We start from the raw sequence: 18,955 nt of genomic DNA on the forward strand, positions 1-18,955 counted from the left end.
CATTGCACAACAATGTAAATACATTGATCACTACTCAACCGGACATGTAAAAATGGTTAAGATGGTAAATTTTATGGTATGTTTCTTTTTACCACAATTAAAAAATTTTAAAACCTCACACTTTCTTAATCTCAACATGCACTAGAGGTACCTATAAAACAGCAGCCAGCAAACTATAAAGGGATGGTGAGTAAATATCTTTAGCTTTGTGAGCCATTAGCCTCTGTCGTAACTGCTCAACTCTGCCATGGTATTGTGAAAGCAGCCAGACCACTTATGGTCATAAGTGAATAGGCATGGTCATGTTCCAATAAAACCTTTATTTACAAAAACAGGTGGCTGACCTGTGGGCCATAGGTTGCTGACCCTTGCAAAAGTATTCATACATAAATAAGAGAAAAATACTACCCATTTGTAAATACCAAAGGCTCCTCTTTGAAAGTGTCCAATAAATTCACCCAATAATTACGCATGAAACATTCTTATTTTTCCAGAGGCTAAGATTAGAGCAATAGCAATAAGAGCAAGCAGACTCAGAAAGATCAGAACTTACGTGAAGTCCCAGGAAAACACCACATTGAAAAATGAACATGTCAGACCTACTCCAGTATCTACACTTCTCTACAGATGAGCTCAGTGATTTAGGAAAAAAAAAAAAAAAAAACTAAGGCCGGGCACTGTGGCTCACACCTGTAATCCCAGCACTTGGGAGGCCGAGGTGGGGAGATCACTTGAGGCCAGGAGTTTGAGACCAGCCTGGCCAACATGGTGAAACCCCATCTTTACTAAAAATACAAAAATTAGCTGGGTGTGGTGGCCCGTGCCTATAATTCTGGCTACTCAGGAAGCTGAGGCACAAGAAATGCTTGAACCTGGGAAGCGGAGATTGCAGTGAGCTAAGATTGCACCACTGCACTCCAGCCTGGGGAGAAAGAACAGGACCCTGTCTCAAAACAAACAAACAAACAAAACAAAATAAAAAACTAAAAATGCTGCAGCTGGAAGAGGGCTCAGCGATCACCCTTAGTGGATGAGAAAATTGAAATAGGTTTATTAGACCTATCCAAGCGGTCACAGCTCGTGTGAGCAAGGGCTAAGACATAGTGTAGTGCCATCCTGAGTCTGAGGTCATGCTCCTTCCTCTTCTCCATTTCCAGTCAGGAGCAGCAGCGAGCAGCCAGCCAGCGAGTTATATTTCATGCATGTTATTTTAAATGGTCTTGGCCTTACCCTAAAGCTAATTTTTGCTATTTATCAAGTTCCATGGGGAGAATCAATAAAGATAACATAAAACTCTGAAAGTCTCATCTCATCCAATTCAGATTTGGAAGCATGGGTGTAATTGTTTGTTCCCTTCCAAGTTGTGCCATGTGAAAATGGCAGGCTTTTCCTTCGGCATTCACATACTCTAAAAAAGCAGCAACCCATGGGTGGGGTTTGGCAGCTAGAGTCAATCTACTTGAATCCACAAAAAACAGGCACCCCAGTTAAACAACCAAACCCAAACAAACAACAGGCACACACCAAAACCCACAAATGAAAATGGCAAGTTATGAAACAAATACATTTAAGAGAGCATTAGTTTTACAAAAGAAATTTTCCTCTTAAAAGAACTCAATCCAGTGTATAGAATTCTAGAACTAGCAGAGGAAGAGAGGATAATGGAGTAAGCCCCCTACCCTACCTCCTTTACAGATGAATTAAGCAAAGTCCTGAGAGATATTAGCGCTTAAACATTTAACACTGGTTCATTGCATGGATCCAAACTGGAAATGTTCCCCATTCACTCAACACAACTCTCTGGGGTAGGGGGAGGTGTCCCAGCCCTACCCTAGACACTGAAGTAAAGCAGAAACTGGTTTAATACAGAGAGCTAAATGGCCCGGGCAGAAAGGAAAGGCCTTCATCCTACAGCCTGAGATGGTTGAGCAGTGACACTCTTGCATTACTTAGTGTCTCCAACTCTCATGGGACCCGCCCTCAATTGCTAAAAGAGCCTGACCTCTGACAAAAACCAATGATTTCAGCAGTAATTAATGATACTGTCAAATTAATTAACCCAAGTCTTTGTTCACAGGAAACCCATCCCCCATATCAATACTGCTGTTTACCAGTCCTTGACTAAGTGCTATAGACCCAAACCTTCACAATCAGGACACCAGAACACCACTGACTGATGGCCCTAATAAGGTCCCACCTAGTAAGCCGCCAACATTTGTTAATAAGCCTTCTCACCAAACATATCCTTTGATAATATGATTAGTGCATGAACAGGTCTCCAAAAGCTAACACTATTTTAAACAGATATGCACCTGCAAATACCAGTGAGTATCACTCATTTCCTATAATACCTTTTAGCTATCCTTTTGAATTATGGTGATGAAACACTAGACAAATGCTGCAGGATTTCATTCGCCATTTAATAAATGGCTCTCATTAAAACACTGGTTCGCTTGTCCTTGTCTGTGAGGACTCAGACTCCTATAAATGCCCACGTATACATTTCCATACTATCTCTTTAGAGGATTCAGGACTATTTTCTTACACCTAACACAGCTTTTATCCCATTTAGAATAATTACCCTCCATCCCATTTCTGACTTTCAAGAAAAACAAGACACTTAATTGACCACAGGAGGACTCTCTCAAGGGCATTCAGGCTGCAAAAGCTTTGCTGCAAGCTCACAACTTCAGCTGATGTAATCTGCTACAAGAAGCTGACTTCTATTTTTAAATCATACCCTTTTACTCTGCCTTCAAAGGGCACATATATCACATGTTGTAACTTTGCTCATAAAATACCTCGTGGTCTCGGGGTGAATCACACTGTCAGGAGGAACTTCCGACTGCACACAGCCCAGCCCTCCCCCTTTAAATTCATCCACCTTTTCCTATTATGTATTTGGTCTTGAGAACAGCTATGTGCGGCCACACTCTCCAGGTATCTCGTCCCTCATGGTCATATTGACAAGGAGCAGATGCCTGGCAGGGTCCTTCTTGAAGGCTGGACTCACGCTTTCCCACCTCTTTGTATTTCCACCCCTGACACAGACACTTAATAAATGCTCTTAATGTTGATGTTGAGAGCTCTGTCGTCAGGCCTCTGTGCTTCAAAGGGTGCCAGAAGGAAAACAGATTGCTTTGTTTAACTTCAAGTTTTTCATTCATCATTTCAGGCATGCTCACTGTGTGCTATTTAAAAGGTTTCTTGGCAAGACACTATGAAAAAGACACTATGAAAAAAGCCTTGGTTTGAGGCGAAAAGACACTTGAACTTGCAACTTATTTATGCTTATTCTACTTATTTGTAAAGACAATGAAGACCTCAGCAATTAAAGTGGTGCTACCATGGAATCTGGTAGAGGTCAGAACAGCCCATTTCTCTCTGGTCTACCTCCCCCTTCATTTCATGGTTACCTCATGTCTCATCGGGTTTGTATAAAAGCTTCCCAGTAGTTCTCCCAGCCTCCAGTCTTAGGCCCTTGCAATCCTTTCTCCATCTTACAATCTAAGAACACAAACTTGATCATGCCTCCTGCCTTCCCTATACCCTCCCACTACCCCCCCCACTTAGAGAAGTGTTGTTTTTATTCTAGTCCTGTCTCCCTTTCTAGCCCCATGGTCAGGGCACCCCATCTCCACACCCACCTCACCTTCTGTGCTCTGGTTCTAAGTGTGCTGCTCCTTTCCCCTAAAAGATCTTTCTGAAAATTGCTTTCTCAGCCAGAAATGCTGCTCTGTTGCTCCTACTCCTTCTACCCAGCTCCTTCCTACCCGCCCTTCACATTTTGTTTAGTGCCACCTCCTCCAGGAAGCCCCTCCCAGGAGTTCCTGAGGCACCATGTGCTACCACAGACACTACTGTTCGCCATGCTGTACTGTGTTTACTTGCTGTAGCCCCACATGACTGCACAAGACAAGATGGCAATGATCAGTCTGCTTCCTTACTACTGTATTCCTCCGGATGCTGCCTGAACAGGGCCCAGCTTCAATATCATTTGTTGAATGGACAATAAATGAATGAGTAGATACCAAGGAATCCAAATAGGGAGACCACATCCATGAGGTATGAATTCGAACTTTGTCTCCATCAGAAAGTGTGAACTTAAAAAAGAGAATTTATAGCAAAATACTACTTTAGCTCAGGATTCATCCTTTGAGATGTGAAGGTGGCAGCTGGCCCCGAGGAGACTGAAACTCCCCCTCCCACAGTGACTCCCAAGGAGCCACTGGCAGCTAGATCGCTCTCCTAGATGACTCAGAAACACTTAGGTAACACATTCCTGGGAGAGAAATGGAGACTGTTTAAAATGGAGTCCTACTGGGACGAAACACTAAAGCTTGCTCAAAGTTAAATGTCAAGTTATAAACTCCAAGTGAAGAGAAAACTCCACAATTTAAATTCATTCTAAAAAGGGCAGCAAGCCTCACATTAATAATGCAACTTCTTACCTGCAAAACCACGTATGTCAATTTCCAAAACATCATGAGGTCAGTTGCAAATGGTGAGAATGCCCCACAGGTCTGAGAAAACATGGGTGTGGCACTTCCAACTCAGTGCCTGGAATCTTGTCATTGGTTATGTGTGTGCTAATTTGGGGCCAGGCGCTGGACTGGCCCTGGGCTGTGAAGATCCCCAACACGGTTCCTTTTCTTGTGGAGAGTCTGGCCTAATCAAATATACACTTGAAGACAGGCTTATTTAAAAAAAGATTCTAAGTACACCATGTTTAGCTGTTAAATTGAATCCAGTACACATGGGATTGGGGAGTAAGGCTTCAGCAACTTCTGCATGGCAGAGGATTTTTTTTTTTTTAAACCATATTTTCCAAAATCAACAGACTGATGACACTAAGGAATGGGTAATGTTTCAACATTCAAACCAAATGACGAAGGGCTTGGTTTTTATTTCGTCCTTACAGTTAGTAACCACTCCCCCAAAACAAAACCAAAAAAAACACAATTCCACATAAAATTCTTCTGCCTTCCAGAATAATCACATATTTATTTTTATTACCTGGCACATAGCAGGTGTTCAATAAATATTAATTGAATGAATAAATCACAAGAAAGGAATTACTATGAAAGGCCTTTTTCAATTTTAGGTATTCTCTCTTACGGAAGAAAATTATGTGTATTTTGAAGGATTCTGACTCTCATTTACCTCTCTGATCTTGGGCTAATTTCCTAACATGGGTATCATTTTCCTCACTTATAAAATAAAACCAGTGTCTTGGCTATTATGAGGATTAAAGAAGGCAACAGATATAAATGATAAGCACTCTACCTTGAAGACAATTTTTTTCACCCTCTTCATTCTCCTCAACCCTCAAATAAAGTACTAATGACAAACCAAATTACTGGCCTGATTACAAAGTTAGAAAACTTCAAAAGTATCCTGGGATCACCAGCATCTAGCTAGTAATCCTTTAAAAATGTTATTTACAATTTAGGGGCTTTGATTTTTCTCTTCTATAAGATGAGTGAGTTTCACTAGAGGATCACAACAGCCTTTTCAGTCCTGATTTTCTATGACTCAGAAGCCTACCTTATGAAGAAGTCAGATGTTGCTGACACATGAAGAACATCTGTGATCAGAAATAAAATGGACCCTGATTTCTCTTCAGAGGGAAGGGTTCTAAATCACAAACTAAGATAAAACTTGACTTTAAAGGAATCAATCTATATCTAGGTCAAGAATTGGTGACCGTATTCTTAAGCACCTTCCTTCCCTCCACCCCTGCAGAGCTAACCTCCAACACAAGTGAAGGTTCTATTTGTAGCTCTGCAATAATGTACATAATAAGAAATCTAGGGATTTTAAGCAATATCACAATTACAAATGGATCATTTGAAATGAGTAAGACAGTTGACACAATATTATGTCAAGCCTAACATTTGGCTGATTCTTTTTTCTTTCACACCCTGAAATACATCCAGGCGACCAAACAAAGAACTACCAAGACTGCACACAACAAAAATCTCGCTACATTTTCATAAATATTCAGTGTAAGACTGCCACCTAGTGGTGGAATGTATTCTTGTATGACAAAATCAAACTGCTAAATTGACACAAGATAATTAAAAAACCAACAGGATTGTTCTTTGCTGCTTACCAAATATTTCAATGAAGTTTAAGAGCATAGCCATCTCTTCAGCCACATACTTTCCTCAGAAAAATTTCTGAGGAATGCTGCATGAGTCAACCCTGCAACTAAACCCCACTGCTTCTGAACATGTCACAAAACAAAGGAGCATTATTATTCTATTAATTTTTAATATGCATTAGCAATTTTAAAAGATTTCCCCAGTAGTCTGTTCTCACCTCCCAGATCCATTTGATCTAATCTTGATTTTTAGTTATGCATGAAAAGGCATTTAAAAGTGACAACCTTACAAAAAGTACGCATTATAAGAAAATCTGACTTCAATTAAAAGCAGTTATGAAATCCCAGCAATTTCCAGCTGTCTCTTCTATCTTATCCTTTAGAGAATTACGTATCACATTAATTGGTATTCTGTCACATAAAATGACACCAGCGATGATTAATTGCATCCTTGGTGCTTTTGAGTTATGTCTTCTTCACCAGAGGGATTCAAATCACACCTCATTACCTTCTAGCAGGTACCCATTCTGCTAACCCTCATAAAACCTCCTACCTTCCTGAACTTCTCCATTTGCTTGTAGAGGTCTGGATCAAGCTCTTGAGACACGTCCTTCATCCATAATAGTGCTCCTCTATATTCCGTCCTGCACTGTTCCATGCGGTTCACCGTCAGCCAAGTATCTGAGATGGCCCGATGCCGAAAAGTCTCCACTTCTTGGTGAAATCTACACAGAGGATTTCGCAAGGCCAACCTAGACAGGAGGACAAAGCCATACTTTCAAAACTAAGCCAGTGAGCAATTTAACTCCTTGACATTCTGCCAATCTTAGACTCACGAGTCTAGAACAGTGCCTGGAATGTAGAAGATGCTCCATCAATATTTGCTGAATAATAATTGAAATACATGTAGTTTGAACTGATGAGTCAGCCAGAGAAGTACCCATCCCTTAGCTTACTGCTACTAACTGGACCACTGGCAAGCACCTCCATCTGCATTGTTGGGGGTGGTCTTGAGCCTGGGCTGAGTGCTCATTTGAGGCTGGGGTCAGTCCTGTGTTCATAGAGGATGGCCAAGGCATGACCACTGCCCATTTCTACATTTGGCCCTTTGAGGAGGGATGGAGTGTATATGATTAGTGTCTCTCTGACTAGGCCATTTTAGATCACTCTCCAAAGGCCAAGGCATCTGCTGCTCACTCCAATAGTCAGAGAGGAATGAAATATGAGCAGAAGCATTTTGAAATGGTACAGGAAGGGGGACCAGCACACTTACTGAGAGGCTATTGTGTGTTAGTACTTTCAGACAGGTTACATTATTTCATCTTTGCTAAAAAAACACTTGAGGATATTACACCAGAAATGAAGGTGATGAAGTAGGTGTAAAATTATTATAATGTTGGTTATAACATATGCCATTTACCCAGCCAAAAAACGTTTAAGGCATATTAAACTTCAGATATAATACTCATCCTGGTGAAAAATACTGCTTCTTCCATCTCCCTACCCAAAAATGAGCAATGTCAGATGAATTATACTCTTAAAATATACTCTTCTCCATGAAGTTTCAGGGCACAGATGCCAAAAAATGAATATTTAAATATCAATTTAAATGCAAACTTATTTAGCTAAAGGGAACAATGGTGTCAGTGAACTGAAGTCAGCTTTTGGAAATTCCATCAACGTCTGCAATGCCTTACATGTGTGTAGCACGGTAAGATTACAAATGGTGCAATGAACTATTAAAGAAAAAATTTCCTTTTACTATTTCCCCTAGTTTTCTTCTTGTCTGTAAAGCATTATTTTTAAATACTGAGTACTTGCATAAGAATAGCCTGCTCACACTGTCCTACCTAGATGTTGCAGATTATTTTCAAAGACATTGTTGTGCCATAAAGTAAGCTTGTTATTCCTGTTGGTTTGATTTAATACTCACCTTTCATCAAATAGAATATGTGGGTGTAGCAATGACTACTGAATAAGCCAGTAAAACAACACTGGTGTGAAGGTTTGTGTAACTGGTGACTTCTATTTAAAGACATCAAGAGTCCTCAGCTATCTCCCTAACGATTCTGTTCACTTCTAGATTCTTTTTTTCTCTTCCTTTGCCTAAGAATTTTTCTCACTGAAGTTAGCGATAATTATATGTTTAACATATGACAACTTACTCTATGAAATATTTTTTTAGGAATCAATTATTCTTGCAAGGTTCAAAAAGGTCCTACATGCATAGAAAGTATTAATTAAGAGGTTAAAAGTAGATCATCTCTATTAGTAAAATTTTAGTTGCTTTTTAATTTTCACTTTTTGGTTTGTCTCTATTTAAAAATTTTTCTAGAATGAGTATGTATTTTTACATAGAAAAATTATAAATAATACTAAATGGTAAGATTTAAGATGATAAACAAATACCTCTTGGGAAATGTGTGGAGAACTACTAGAAATGGTTTCGTTCAAGCATAAAAGTTGGCATTGCCCACAAAGTCAGGTTCCAAATGTCATCAGGAAGAACCTAAATGCCCAGGAGAAGACACCACTGAAAAAGAGATGCAGTAGGTCTCTTTTTTTCTACTCCATCTTCCTTGGGTTTTCATAGGAACAACCATGTACCATGCTGCTGGCCTGCTGTTGGCCCAAAAGGAGGGAAAGCAGCAAGGAGACATTAATAGAAGAAAATGCTGGACAATTTGAGTAACTGAAATTTCTATAGCCGGAATATTTGTGGGAACTACCTACATTCTGCCTAATATTAGTGGGTGACATTTTGGGGGTTTGTTAGTTACTGGGAGAGAAGGGAGTGAGGAGGAGTGTCACTTTTCTCAGGCGCAGAGGGTGACTGTGTGCAGGGGCTCCTGCTTATTTAACATCCACCATAAAAATGAGTCACAGTTGTGTTAAAAAAAAAAAATACCACTCATCTACCACAATTTTCCCTGTACCAGAGCTTCTCAAACTTGAATTTACATCAAAACAACAGGGGTCTAGTTAAAATGGGGATGTGGATCCTGCATGTCTGGGGTATGGCCTAGATTCTGCATTTCTCACACACTCTCAGGTTATGGTCCGCGGTCTGAGCAGTGTGGACCTGGGCATGAGAACAGCACCTCTCTGAAGTTAATTGGCCCACAGAGAGTGGAGAGGGAACCCTTCAACCCGGTCTCATTAGGCTCCTGCATTAATCAGCTGCTGGAAGGGGACCAGACTGATTGCTACAAGCAACACGGAAGGTCAAACATAAGCCCAGGACAGCACTCATAGTGATTGACATATATAATGCCCCTATAGACCAAAAGAAAAATGAAAAAAATTTTTTTTAATTAACAGGGAGGAAAAAAAAATCCTATGTATTAATCTTAATTAGAGAGTTAAATACAAACTGCCTAACTAGTGAGTACAGTGCAGCTCCTCAGCCTCAGGCAAAATCCTTCTAAAGAATACTGTGAGATTCCCCTTCATGAGTAGGGTGCGTCCCAGAGTCTCCTCAGATCCCTCCAAATAGAGCCCCACTGAAGGCCACACACCTTTGCTGGGAAGAAAAGCAGAGGGCCTTTCCTGTCGCTTGCATCATCTTTCCTGCTCTGGTTTTGTCTTGGAAGCCTTGGGATCGAAGAAATTTTCCCAGTTCGTTTTCTTCTTGAGACAAGACTGATGAAGAAAAGACCAAAAGGAGCCATGAACAATGAGCATTTTGATTACAAAGGGAACAAGAAAGACAAATCACAAGGTCCTCTCTCTTCCAGAGGCGAAGATGAGATGAAATTAAATCCAAGTGGCAGGCTACAAGGTAAGCTCCCCCTACCCCCCATTTAACTTTCATGCTGTTCTTCCATTTACAATACGAGAGATCAAATTCACTTGAATACATGTCAGTGAGATTGGTGCCCTGTAATCAGAACCAGAAAATGACCTCTGTACTGAAAAGCAAGCCCATAATGTGCTGCTTCGAGCTGAAATAAAGGAGTTGGGTTTGTCAAGTATGACTGTGGGAATCTTTTGTGGCTGCTTAGGATGCAGTGCTAGCTGCCTCCCATTATTCTCTCCTGCTGACTTTTGATCTCTGCTTTTTGAGTTACATTCTATTCGATTGTAAAGCAATTCAAATACCTCAGCCGTGACACAGGTTTTTGGTTGGAAGTGGGGGTAGGGATTGAGGGTGGGGAGGTCATCAGGTTGATGACAGTGGGTTTTAAAAATACAGAGCTGGAACCAAATCTGAATTGGTGATGCCTAATCTTGGCCTTATTTTTAAAGACAACCTCAGATGGTATTTTTGGTGGGAAAGTGATTTGGTGCAAGCTTTCTACAGATTGATTTGACAGTATACATTTAAAAAAATCACAGAATTGCATGTATCTTTGGATTCTGCACGTCTACTGTTAGGTAGGAGTACTTCCTAAGGAAGTAGTAAAATGGGCACAAAGATGTAAATGCAAAAACAATCATAGCATCATTATTTATAATAGTAAAACACTCTCCTTATACTAGGAACTAGTTTAATAAAATACAGTGCACCCACATAATGGCACAGTAGGGGTCCTGAACACACACTAGCAGCCAAGCCCCCGGCACCAGAGTGACACTTAACTTCCTAGGATGTGCTTTCCCCCTAAATTTACCATCAACAGATTTTGAACACTACTTTTATTTCCTATTTCTGTATTGATGTATTTACACACCATGTGTTTCTTAAAACTGCTTTCTAAATGCTACTAGGATTCTTGCCAGTTTTCACAAACCAGTCAGACTTTTCTTTAAGAACGTACCCCCATTCCTGACAGAATCTCACCAACAATAATTGTATAACATTAGGCAGGAGCCACAAATCCAAAGGTGAAGGCTAAACTCGATACTGCTACCTTATTAATTTGTGACTATAGTTTCACTCTAAACATTCCCTTGGGAAGGCCCAGTCAAGAAGAGGCTTTTAGAATCCATTTTTCCTGAGAGATAAACGATGACCCTGTTTCTCTTCTGTCTCTCAAAAATCAAGCTCACCATCAAAGGCCTGCTCGCAGGTTCCTTCCTCTGTGAAGCAATTGATCCCTATTTCCCCAGACAGCAGTGCTCTCTGGGCACCTGACTTAGCACTCACCTTGTGTGACTGGGCGTGTGTCTCTCTTTCCCAGGGGGCTCTAAGTTTTCCAAGACAGGGATCTCACTCAAACTGTGTATTCCCCAGGCCGAGCATAAAGTCTTAAATTCATGGTGCTAATTAAATGCTTACGAACTGAATTAACTATAATTTTGCCTTGTTATCCTCATATACTTTAATTCAGCTTAAATACTTATTGCCTTTTAATACTCATGCCATGGTTCTATGTAGCTTTTTAAAACTCCTATAATTATAAGAAGGTTTTTTTTGTTTTTTAATACCTTCCATTCCTTCTCCTCCCCACTGACTAATATGTGTCTCACTCAAGTCCACAATGAATCTTTCCCTATGGAGAGCAATTTCTCATTTTTGTTCTTAATAGCATGAGGCTACTGTCACCCTTTTTACCTTGAAGTCTCAAGTCACATACAAATGAATGCATTTAGCTTAAGGCTAAGAAGAAACCAATTCGTGGTACCTGAATGATTACATGGTTGGCGAAATGTACTCTTTCCTAAATAAACCTAAGTAGGCTGAAGCATTTAAAAATAATTTTGGCTCATTTTAGGCACTTGAGGATTAACTTGGGGCAGCAAACAGGTTTCATTTTAGGTGCTGACTCTGATTACTTGGCAATACTTACTCAGAGGGCAGTGGAAAGAAGTGTGACCTCTATCAGCGTCAAGGTTAGATTTTCTGAGAAGGGATGGTCATTCTTTAATTTTAAAAATTCAAATACTGAAATTAACTTATAGAAGTTTAAAATTCAGGTATAACATAGGTATCAGGTAATGCAAGAGGGCTGGGTGTGGTGATTCACACCTGCAGTCCCAGCACTTTTGGGAGGTAGAGGCAGGAGGATCGTTTGATAGTAGGAGTTCAAGATGAGCCTGTGCAACATAGCAAAACACCTGCTTCTATTACAAGAAGAAAGCAAAAATAAAAAAAGATAACTCAAAATGTTCTATTAATAAGGTTTCAATTATTTGGGACTTGAGAATTCAGAGACAGAAACATTTTTATATTTACTTGCTGATTAGGTTTTCAGATGTGCCCTTAAAAACAAGGCAACTATGGAACTATGAAATTAATCAGCTTGACAGCATTCACTCACTCAGCACAGATTTATGGATGATCCAACACATACGAGGCACAGTTCTTGCCACTAGAATACAGTGATGAAGAGGATAAAGGAGTTCTCCACACTTACAGAGCTTATATTCAAGCAGCAGGAGATAGAAAATAAAACATAAATCACAAATACAAAACACAAAAAAGAAAAATACCAGGGAGAGCAATGAGAGATGGGGAGTACGAGTGAGTGGTCAGTAGCTGCCTTAGACAAGGTAATCAGGGAAGGCGTCTCTGAGCAGGTGACCATTAGGCTGAGTTCTGAATGACAATAGTCTTGGGACTATGAGAGCAGGGACCTTCCGGGCAGCAGGAACATCCACTGCAAAAGGCCTCGGGAGTTTGGTGGACAAGGGAAAAGGTGGCTGAAGAGGTGAACTGGGGCCAGATCATGTCCTACGTATAAGAATGGGAGTCGGATTCCATTCTATGTGTTATTGGAGGCTTTTAAAAGTAGGGGAGCAATGTGATCCAATTTACGTGTATTAAACCTTTTATTCTGAACTAATGATAGACTTACAGAAAAATTACAAACAGTATATAGAGTTCCTGTATACCTTTCGCTAACATCCCCTAGTACTTACTTTCCCCTAGCATCCCCTTATATGTACATCTTACATAATCATGGCACAATAATCAACATTAGGAAATTAACACTGGTACAATACTATCAACTAACCTATAGTCCTTATTTGAATTTTACCAGTTTTTCCATTAACATTCTTTTTCTGTTATAGGATCCAATCTAGGGTCTCGCCTGGCACCAAAATATTGAGTTTCCTTAGTCTCTTAAATCTGTGACTGTTCCTTTGACTTTATCTTTCATGACTTTGACAGATTAAGAGTACTGGTTAGATATTCTGTAGAATGTGCCCCAATTTGGGTTTGTCTGATTTCTCAGAATTAGGCTGGGGTTATGGATATTTGGGAAGGATACACAGTGCTGAAGAGTCTTTCTTAGTGCACAGCATCAGAGGTTACATGACCTCAGTGTACCTCATCACTCATGATGTCAAGCTCAACCGCTTGGTTAAGGAGGTATCTGCTGGGTTTCTCCACTGTAAAGTTAAGAATTTTTTTTCCTTTTATAATCATTAAAAATCTTGCGGGGAATACATCAGACGATGCAAATGTCCATTTTCTCCTCGAACTTTCACTCACTAACACTCTTCAGTGAATCTCACCTGTCACAGTTCTCACTGTGGTGTTTGCCTAATGGTGATTTTGTAGTTCCCTTATTCTTTCCATTAATTAACTGAAATTATTTTATGAGACAAAGCTGTCCCTTCTCCACCATTTCTCTCTCTCTCTTCATATAGACTTAAGGGAAATTAATTTTATTCTATGGGTTAAAATTCAATACTAGCATTATTTATCATTATTTAGTTTGCTGCTCAAATTGTGCCAGTTTTGATCATAGGTTTGCTCCCGTGTCCCTTCAACATATCCTTTCTCAAGCACTTCCTTATGTTCTAGTGTTACAAATAATACAGGTACATTTTGAATTTTCCCTGCCCCAATCCTAGAATCAACCACTTCTCCAAGGAGCATTTCTTTTACTGGGGAAAGGTATTTAGAAAGCAAGATCTGGGTGCCACATGTACTCACTGCTATGGGGTGTTAGTGCTTCTAGGTCACGTCAGCTCAAAGCAGCAAGAAATATATGAATGTACACTAACCCATGCATACGCCCTCATCTGCATTTATTTCTGTATGTATCTATCTCTATAGATATTAAAAACAATGACTTCATAGTGGCACCTTTGATGCCAGTGCAACACCACAGTGTTCCTTCTAGCTTCTCCTTTTCTTTCTCTGTAACTTCTTTCTAATGTAGGGAGTGAGAAAGCTGGCTCTCATCATCCACAATGTCTTTACAGATAGTTCAACTTCAATATTTGCATAATGTAGTTTCAGCATTGCTAACCCGTATTCCTATAAGAAACAAACTTACCAATGAGAGTACGGCTTCCATGTATAATTCTTTTTGTGTTTAGCCTCAGTATCTAGTTAAAAATAATTATGTTCCAAAACTACTGAGGTTAGTTCATTGTCACTGTGACAATGTTATTCATTTATAATGCAATTAGGTTCATTTGCTACTGTTTGCATTCCATTTTAGATTTTCCCACATCTGGCTGGATTTTAGTATTTTTTGAGTCTATGAAATGTCACTATGGTTTTAGGAATCAAAGCTATGGGAAAGTACCTCAGGAAGGTACAGCTCCCTCCTCACCTTTGTTCCTCCATTCTCAACCCTTTTCCCATCCTCACCCACCACTGGTATCCAGTCTCTTTCGTTTCTGGTTTATCCTTCCTAAATTTCCTTTGCACAATGAGCAGGCTTGCTCTCTAGATAGATATAGATGGTAAAATGTAATGTAAAAAAACGGTAATACACACACTCTATATATATTTTTTTACATTTATATTTTATATCACCTTCTTGCTTGCATGAAGGACAGCATACTATAGATACGCTTTTATCTTTTGCTTCTTTCACTTAAAAGCATATCCTCCAAATCGCTTCATTATTAGTTCGCAGATTTTCCTCATTTTTGTTTCTTTGACAGCTACATAGCAACATCCTCAATTAACCGTACTATTTTTAGTCTTCTATCAAATTGGGATATTTTTCAAGTCCAAGCAGGGCAGAACTCCTCCCTCCTGTCTCTGCTGAGATGGTATGGCTCACATGAGCTTAGCGGGTAGACATAAAAGGGCTTAGCCACCATCCACAGCCAGCTCTGCTGGCACAACCAGGTGACTACTTCAAGGGTGGGGACATTATTCTAACCCTTTATATTACAAGATAATTATGAGCCTTGATGGTGTTCCATTATAATTCTATTAACTACTCTGAGGTGGTTTAGGGGGAAGTTTTTCCTCTATATTCTTTTAGAAACATTAATATAGGTGGAAAACATAATTTCTGTTTAGAGAATCACTATTTACAGGAAATATGCAAGCATCCTTCTTTTCTTCCCTTGTTACAATATGTATTGTTTAATGAAAAGTGGACACACCAACCTCATATGACTTACTTAAAAAATTAAAGTTACAATTTTCTAAATTATTTTGTTTTCTACCATAAAAATGAAAATGATTCATTTCATGGTGAGTACTAGGGGGATGGTGGGTATAGTAAGAAGAAGTTTGACCAGTAGTTCCCAGAACACAAGGTTTAAGCCAAGGAAGAATCTGATCAGGTTTAAAAGTGTACTTTGATTGACAGCAGTGCAGACAATAGGCTAGAGAAAGCAGAGGTGGAGGCAAGATCAGTGAGGAAGATGATTAGTAAACCAAGTGAGAGAGCAATGGTGGTGGCCTGAACCAACGTAGTGGCAGAGAAGACGGAGAGAGGAAGGAGAATCTGAGAGCTATTTAGGAGGCAAACACCAGCATTTGAGACTGACTGGATGCAGGAAAGATAAATAGGGGAGCGGTGGTCATGTGTCTTAATTTCCTCACAGATCAACACCTGGAGTTGCAGCCCTGGAGAAGTCTTAGCGCAAACACTTAGGAAATATTAACATAGATAATTTATAAAATACTGCCTCTACATACAATGATTTTGGACTTTCCTGAAGTAATTTTTTTTTTTTTTTTAAAGAGACAGTCACCTTCTGTCGCCCAGGCTGGAGCACAATGGCTCATTATAGGTCACTGTGATCCTCCAGCCTCAGCCTCCTAAGTAACTGGGACTGCAGGCACATGCCATGGTACCTGGATAATTTTTAGGTATTTTTATTTTTTGTAGAGATGGGGGTCTCACTTTGTTGCCCAGGCTGGTCTCACACTCCTGGCTTCAAGTGATCCTCCTGCCTCGGCCTCCTAAAATGCTGGGATTACAGATGTGAGCCAATGCACTCAGCCTACCAAAATGATTGTCTTAATAAAATACTACTGATGTAGAAAAATGTTACTGATGTAGAAAAATGACATAGAAAAACTTTCTACTGATGTAGAAAATCTGTGATTACTGAAAAGGGGTTTGTCAGCAGTCAGCAACAGAAAGACTTCCCATAGTCTAGTCTCAAAAATACAGAGATTATATTATTAAAATGACCTACAAATAGAAACTTAAAAATGTACTAACACATAATTGATATTTAGTATTTCAGAGATAACTTTGTTGTTAATGCTTTTAAGACAGTCTGACTATATGAAAATATCGTTCTGTAGGAACCTAATATCCAATACAAAAAACATTCAGGAAGAAATGTTGTCAACAAAATATCATCAACAAATTAACTGTATGTGCCTTCTGTCTCTGTTTGTTATCTTAAAAGGAACAAAACTGTGTATCAGAGAGTGCAGATAATCACATAAAAAAAAAACCTGAAGGTAAAAAGCCCAAGATACAAACTGAGAAAACTCTTTTATAATTGGGAAAATAAATGGCATGTCCATATCCATGGGAGATCCAAACAGAATTCTCCTAATATACTTGCTTTGAAAGATAAATAAGCTACGTATATTATTGATAATTAGAGACTCTCCTCCCAACTGCCTAAAGACATAGACAAACACCCTTAGTTTCCTAAGCATATGAAATGATGTATCAAGACAAAATACCCTGCTATTTCTTACTGTCTATTTGATCAATATTCATACTGATGTCATACTTACAACATATCCTCTTTTGATAGAGCACAATTGCTTTCGATAAGTCCAGACAGGTTCTCTGAATTGAATGAAACAGCTGTAATAAAAATACAAACAAAACGCAAAATAAAATAGACAGTGGTGAGATAAAAAATAATTACATTGAACACAACCAGTGTTCAATTTGCCAAAAACAAGACCACATGTCTAAGTATGCTTAGTGTTATGTGGTGCACTATATAGAAACTGTGACCAAAGCCTTTAAATATCTCCTATTATTCTATATTTATTGGAATTCATCGTCTCTGCAACCTAAATTAAGATCTGCAGAACAGTTATGTCCTCCGGTCTACTGAAATCATAGCTGAAAACAGAAATCCTAAGTGAAGGGTTCAGTTAGATGACTTGGTAAACCAGTGACCCAATATTCATTCATAATCAAATTTATTCCTTTCACCACTTGCTGTGTTTTTTTTTTTAAATGGGGGATCTGTCAATTAAGCATATTTAGAAGTTGATATTAACTTATTTTGTGATCCTAATGTATTTTATGGCATGCTTAAACAACTGGATCAAGCAAACAAAATCAATCAGCTGGATGTCCTATGTATTTAGAAAACATCTGATAAAATGATGTTGGGCAAGTAGTCCCCAATACTCCTTATTTTCCCAACAATTTCATAAAACATACAGAGAGAAAATACAATGCCATGCTGTGGCCATACTAGAGGAAACTGGGGGAAAGGCAGATGGGGCTGTGCTGAGAAGAATCTAACTTGATTTCAATGCATGTTGGTTCCAGCCTTTGTTTCAGAAACTGAGATAGCTCAAGAAAAGACAGAACAGACTTCACACTTTCTCTACCCTTTGCCCACTAACTTAGGGACCAGATATGGTATCAATGAGAAAACCTGGCAGATAAACATCCTGCCTCTGTGGAGCTACTCACTAAGGCAGGGCAAGGTTTTCCCTCTTTCTCTCTCCTAGTTCACTGGCCGCAGTGGTGCAGAAATTCTATAATGGTATCATAAAGCACTTCTACATTTGAGTGAATACAGATGATCTGTTTCATTATAAATATGAATACATTAATAAAAACAGATGCATGCATATATACTTAAAAGATTAAAACCATTTCTAGGAATGCTTAAAACTTGGTTATAAAGAATATAAATTTGCTAATTCCCATTTCATTAAATTGTATCTTCCACCTGTTTAGTAAAGAGTCGTAAAACAAAACAGAAAATCAGCAGTCTGAATCTGTCCCTTAACAAGTGTTTTATGTCAGTATTCTGCATCAAAACCCACTAACACATAGTATTTCCTGAATTGTATTCAGGAGCAAGGACGTTCAAAAAGTATGTTTAGGAGTTGTTCTGTTGTCACTGTTCACTTTTTAAAAATTGAGGTATAAATTAAATGCACTAAAATGCACAGCTCTGGAGTGTTCAGTTCTGTGAGTTATGACAATTATATATACTAACATAATCATGCCCAAGGCAAGATAAGAAACATTTCTATCATCTAATCAGTCCACTCTGCTGTGGCAGAGTGACTCTGGCAAGAAGATTTCTGTCAGCAGAGATTACTTTTTGTCTGTTACTGTACTGAAGAGCTGTTTTTCAGAAAAGGATTTCATTAGCAAGCAATGTGGACAAATATTAAAACTCAGAGCAACATTTCTATATTAACTTTCCAACAGATTGCAATAGAATCTGACCATTATCATAGCTTGGCACACAAGTTTTCTGTGCCAGAATAATACAACTTCTTGGTTTATAAGTTAGCCTTCTATGGATAACTCAAGGTATGAACTATCAAAGAGGTTTTCACATCATTTTCATATGTTTCATGGATGGAATCCATCCTCTCTATACACATCAACATCAGTATTAACATTTCTGCAACAGAAACCTCTATCATGTGCTAAATTATTTGTCACAGCTAAGTACTCTGGATGCTACAAACCTAGGAGAGCAGCTATTTTGATTAAAGGACATTTGGTTCAGCCAAAATACTGC

At 39.0% G+C, this 18,955-nt stretch overlaps 1 protein-coding gene across 13 annotated transcripts in view; it reads right to left on the reverse strand.

Annotated features, from left to right (window-relative positions):
* The window catches only part of ICA1 (islet cell autoantigen 1), a 162,705-nt gene that overhangs the window by 111,932 nt on the left and 31,818 nt on the right, over positions 1-18,955 (reverse strand). For all 13 annotated transcript variants that reach the window (XM_030933015.1, XM_030933022.1, XM_030933025.1 and 10 more), the window contains exons 4-6: positions 16,959-17,031; positions 9,625-9,748; positions 6,660-6,858 (exon numbers count right to left, since the gene is read on the reverse strand). In XM_030933015.1, the coding sequence (XP_030788875.1) occupies positions 6,660-6,858; positions 9,625-9,748; positions 16,959-17,031 (396 nt within the window). The remainder of the gene's footprint in view (positions 1-6,659; positions 6,859-9,624; positions 9,749-16,958; positions 17,032-18,955) is intronic.

The sequence above is a fragment of the Rhinopithecus roxellana genome, chromosome 6 (genome assembly GCF_007565055.1).
Source record: "Rhinopithecus roxellana isolate Shanxi Qingling chromosome 6, ASM756505v1, whole genome shotgun sequence".
In the NCBI taxonomy this organism is placed as follows: domain Eukaryota; kingdom Metazoa; phylum Chordata; class Mammalia; order Primates; family Cercopithecidae; genus Rhinopithecus; species Rhinopithecus roxellana.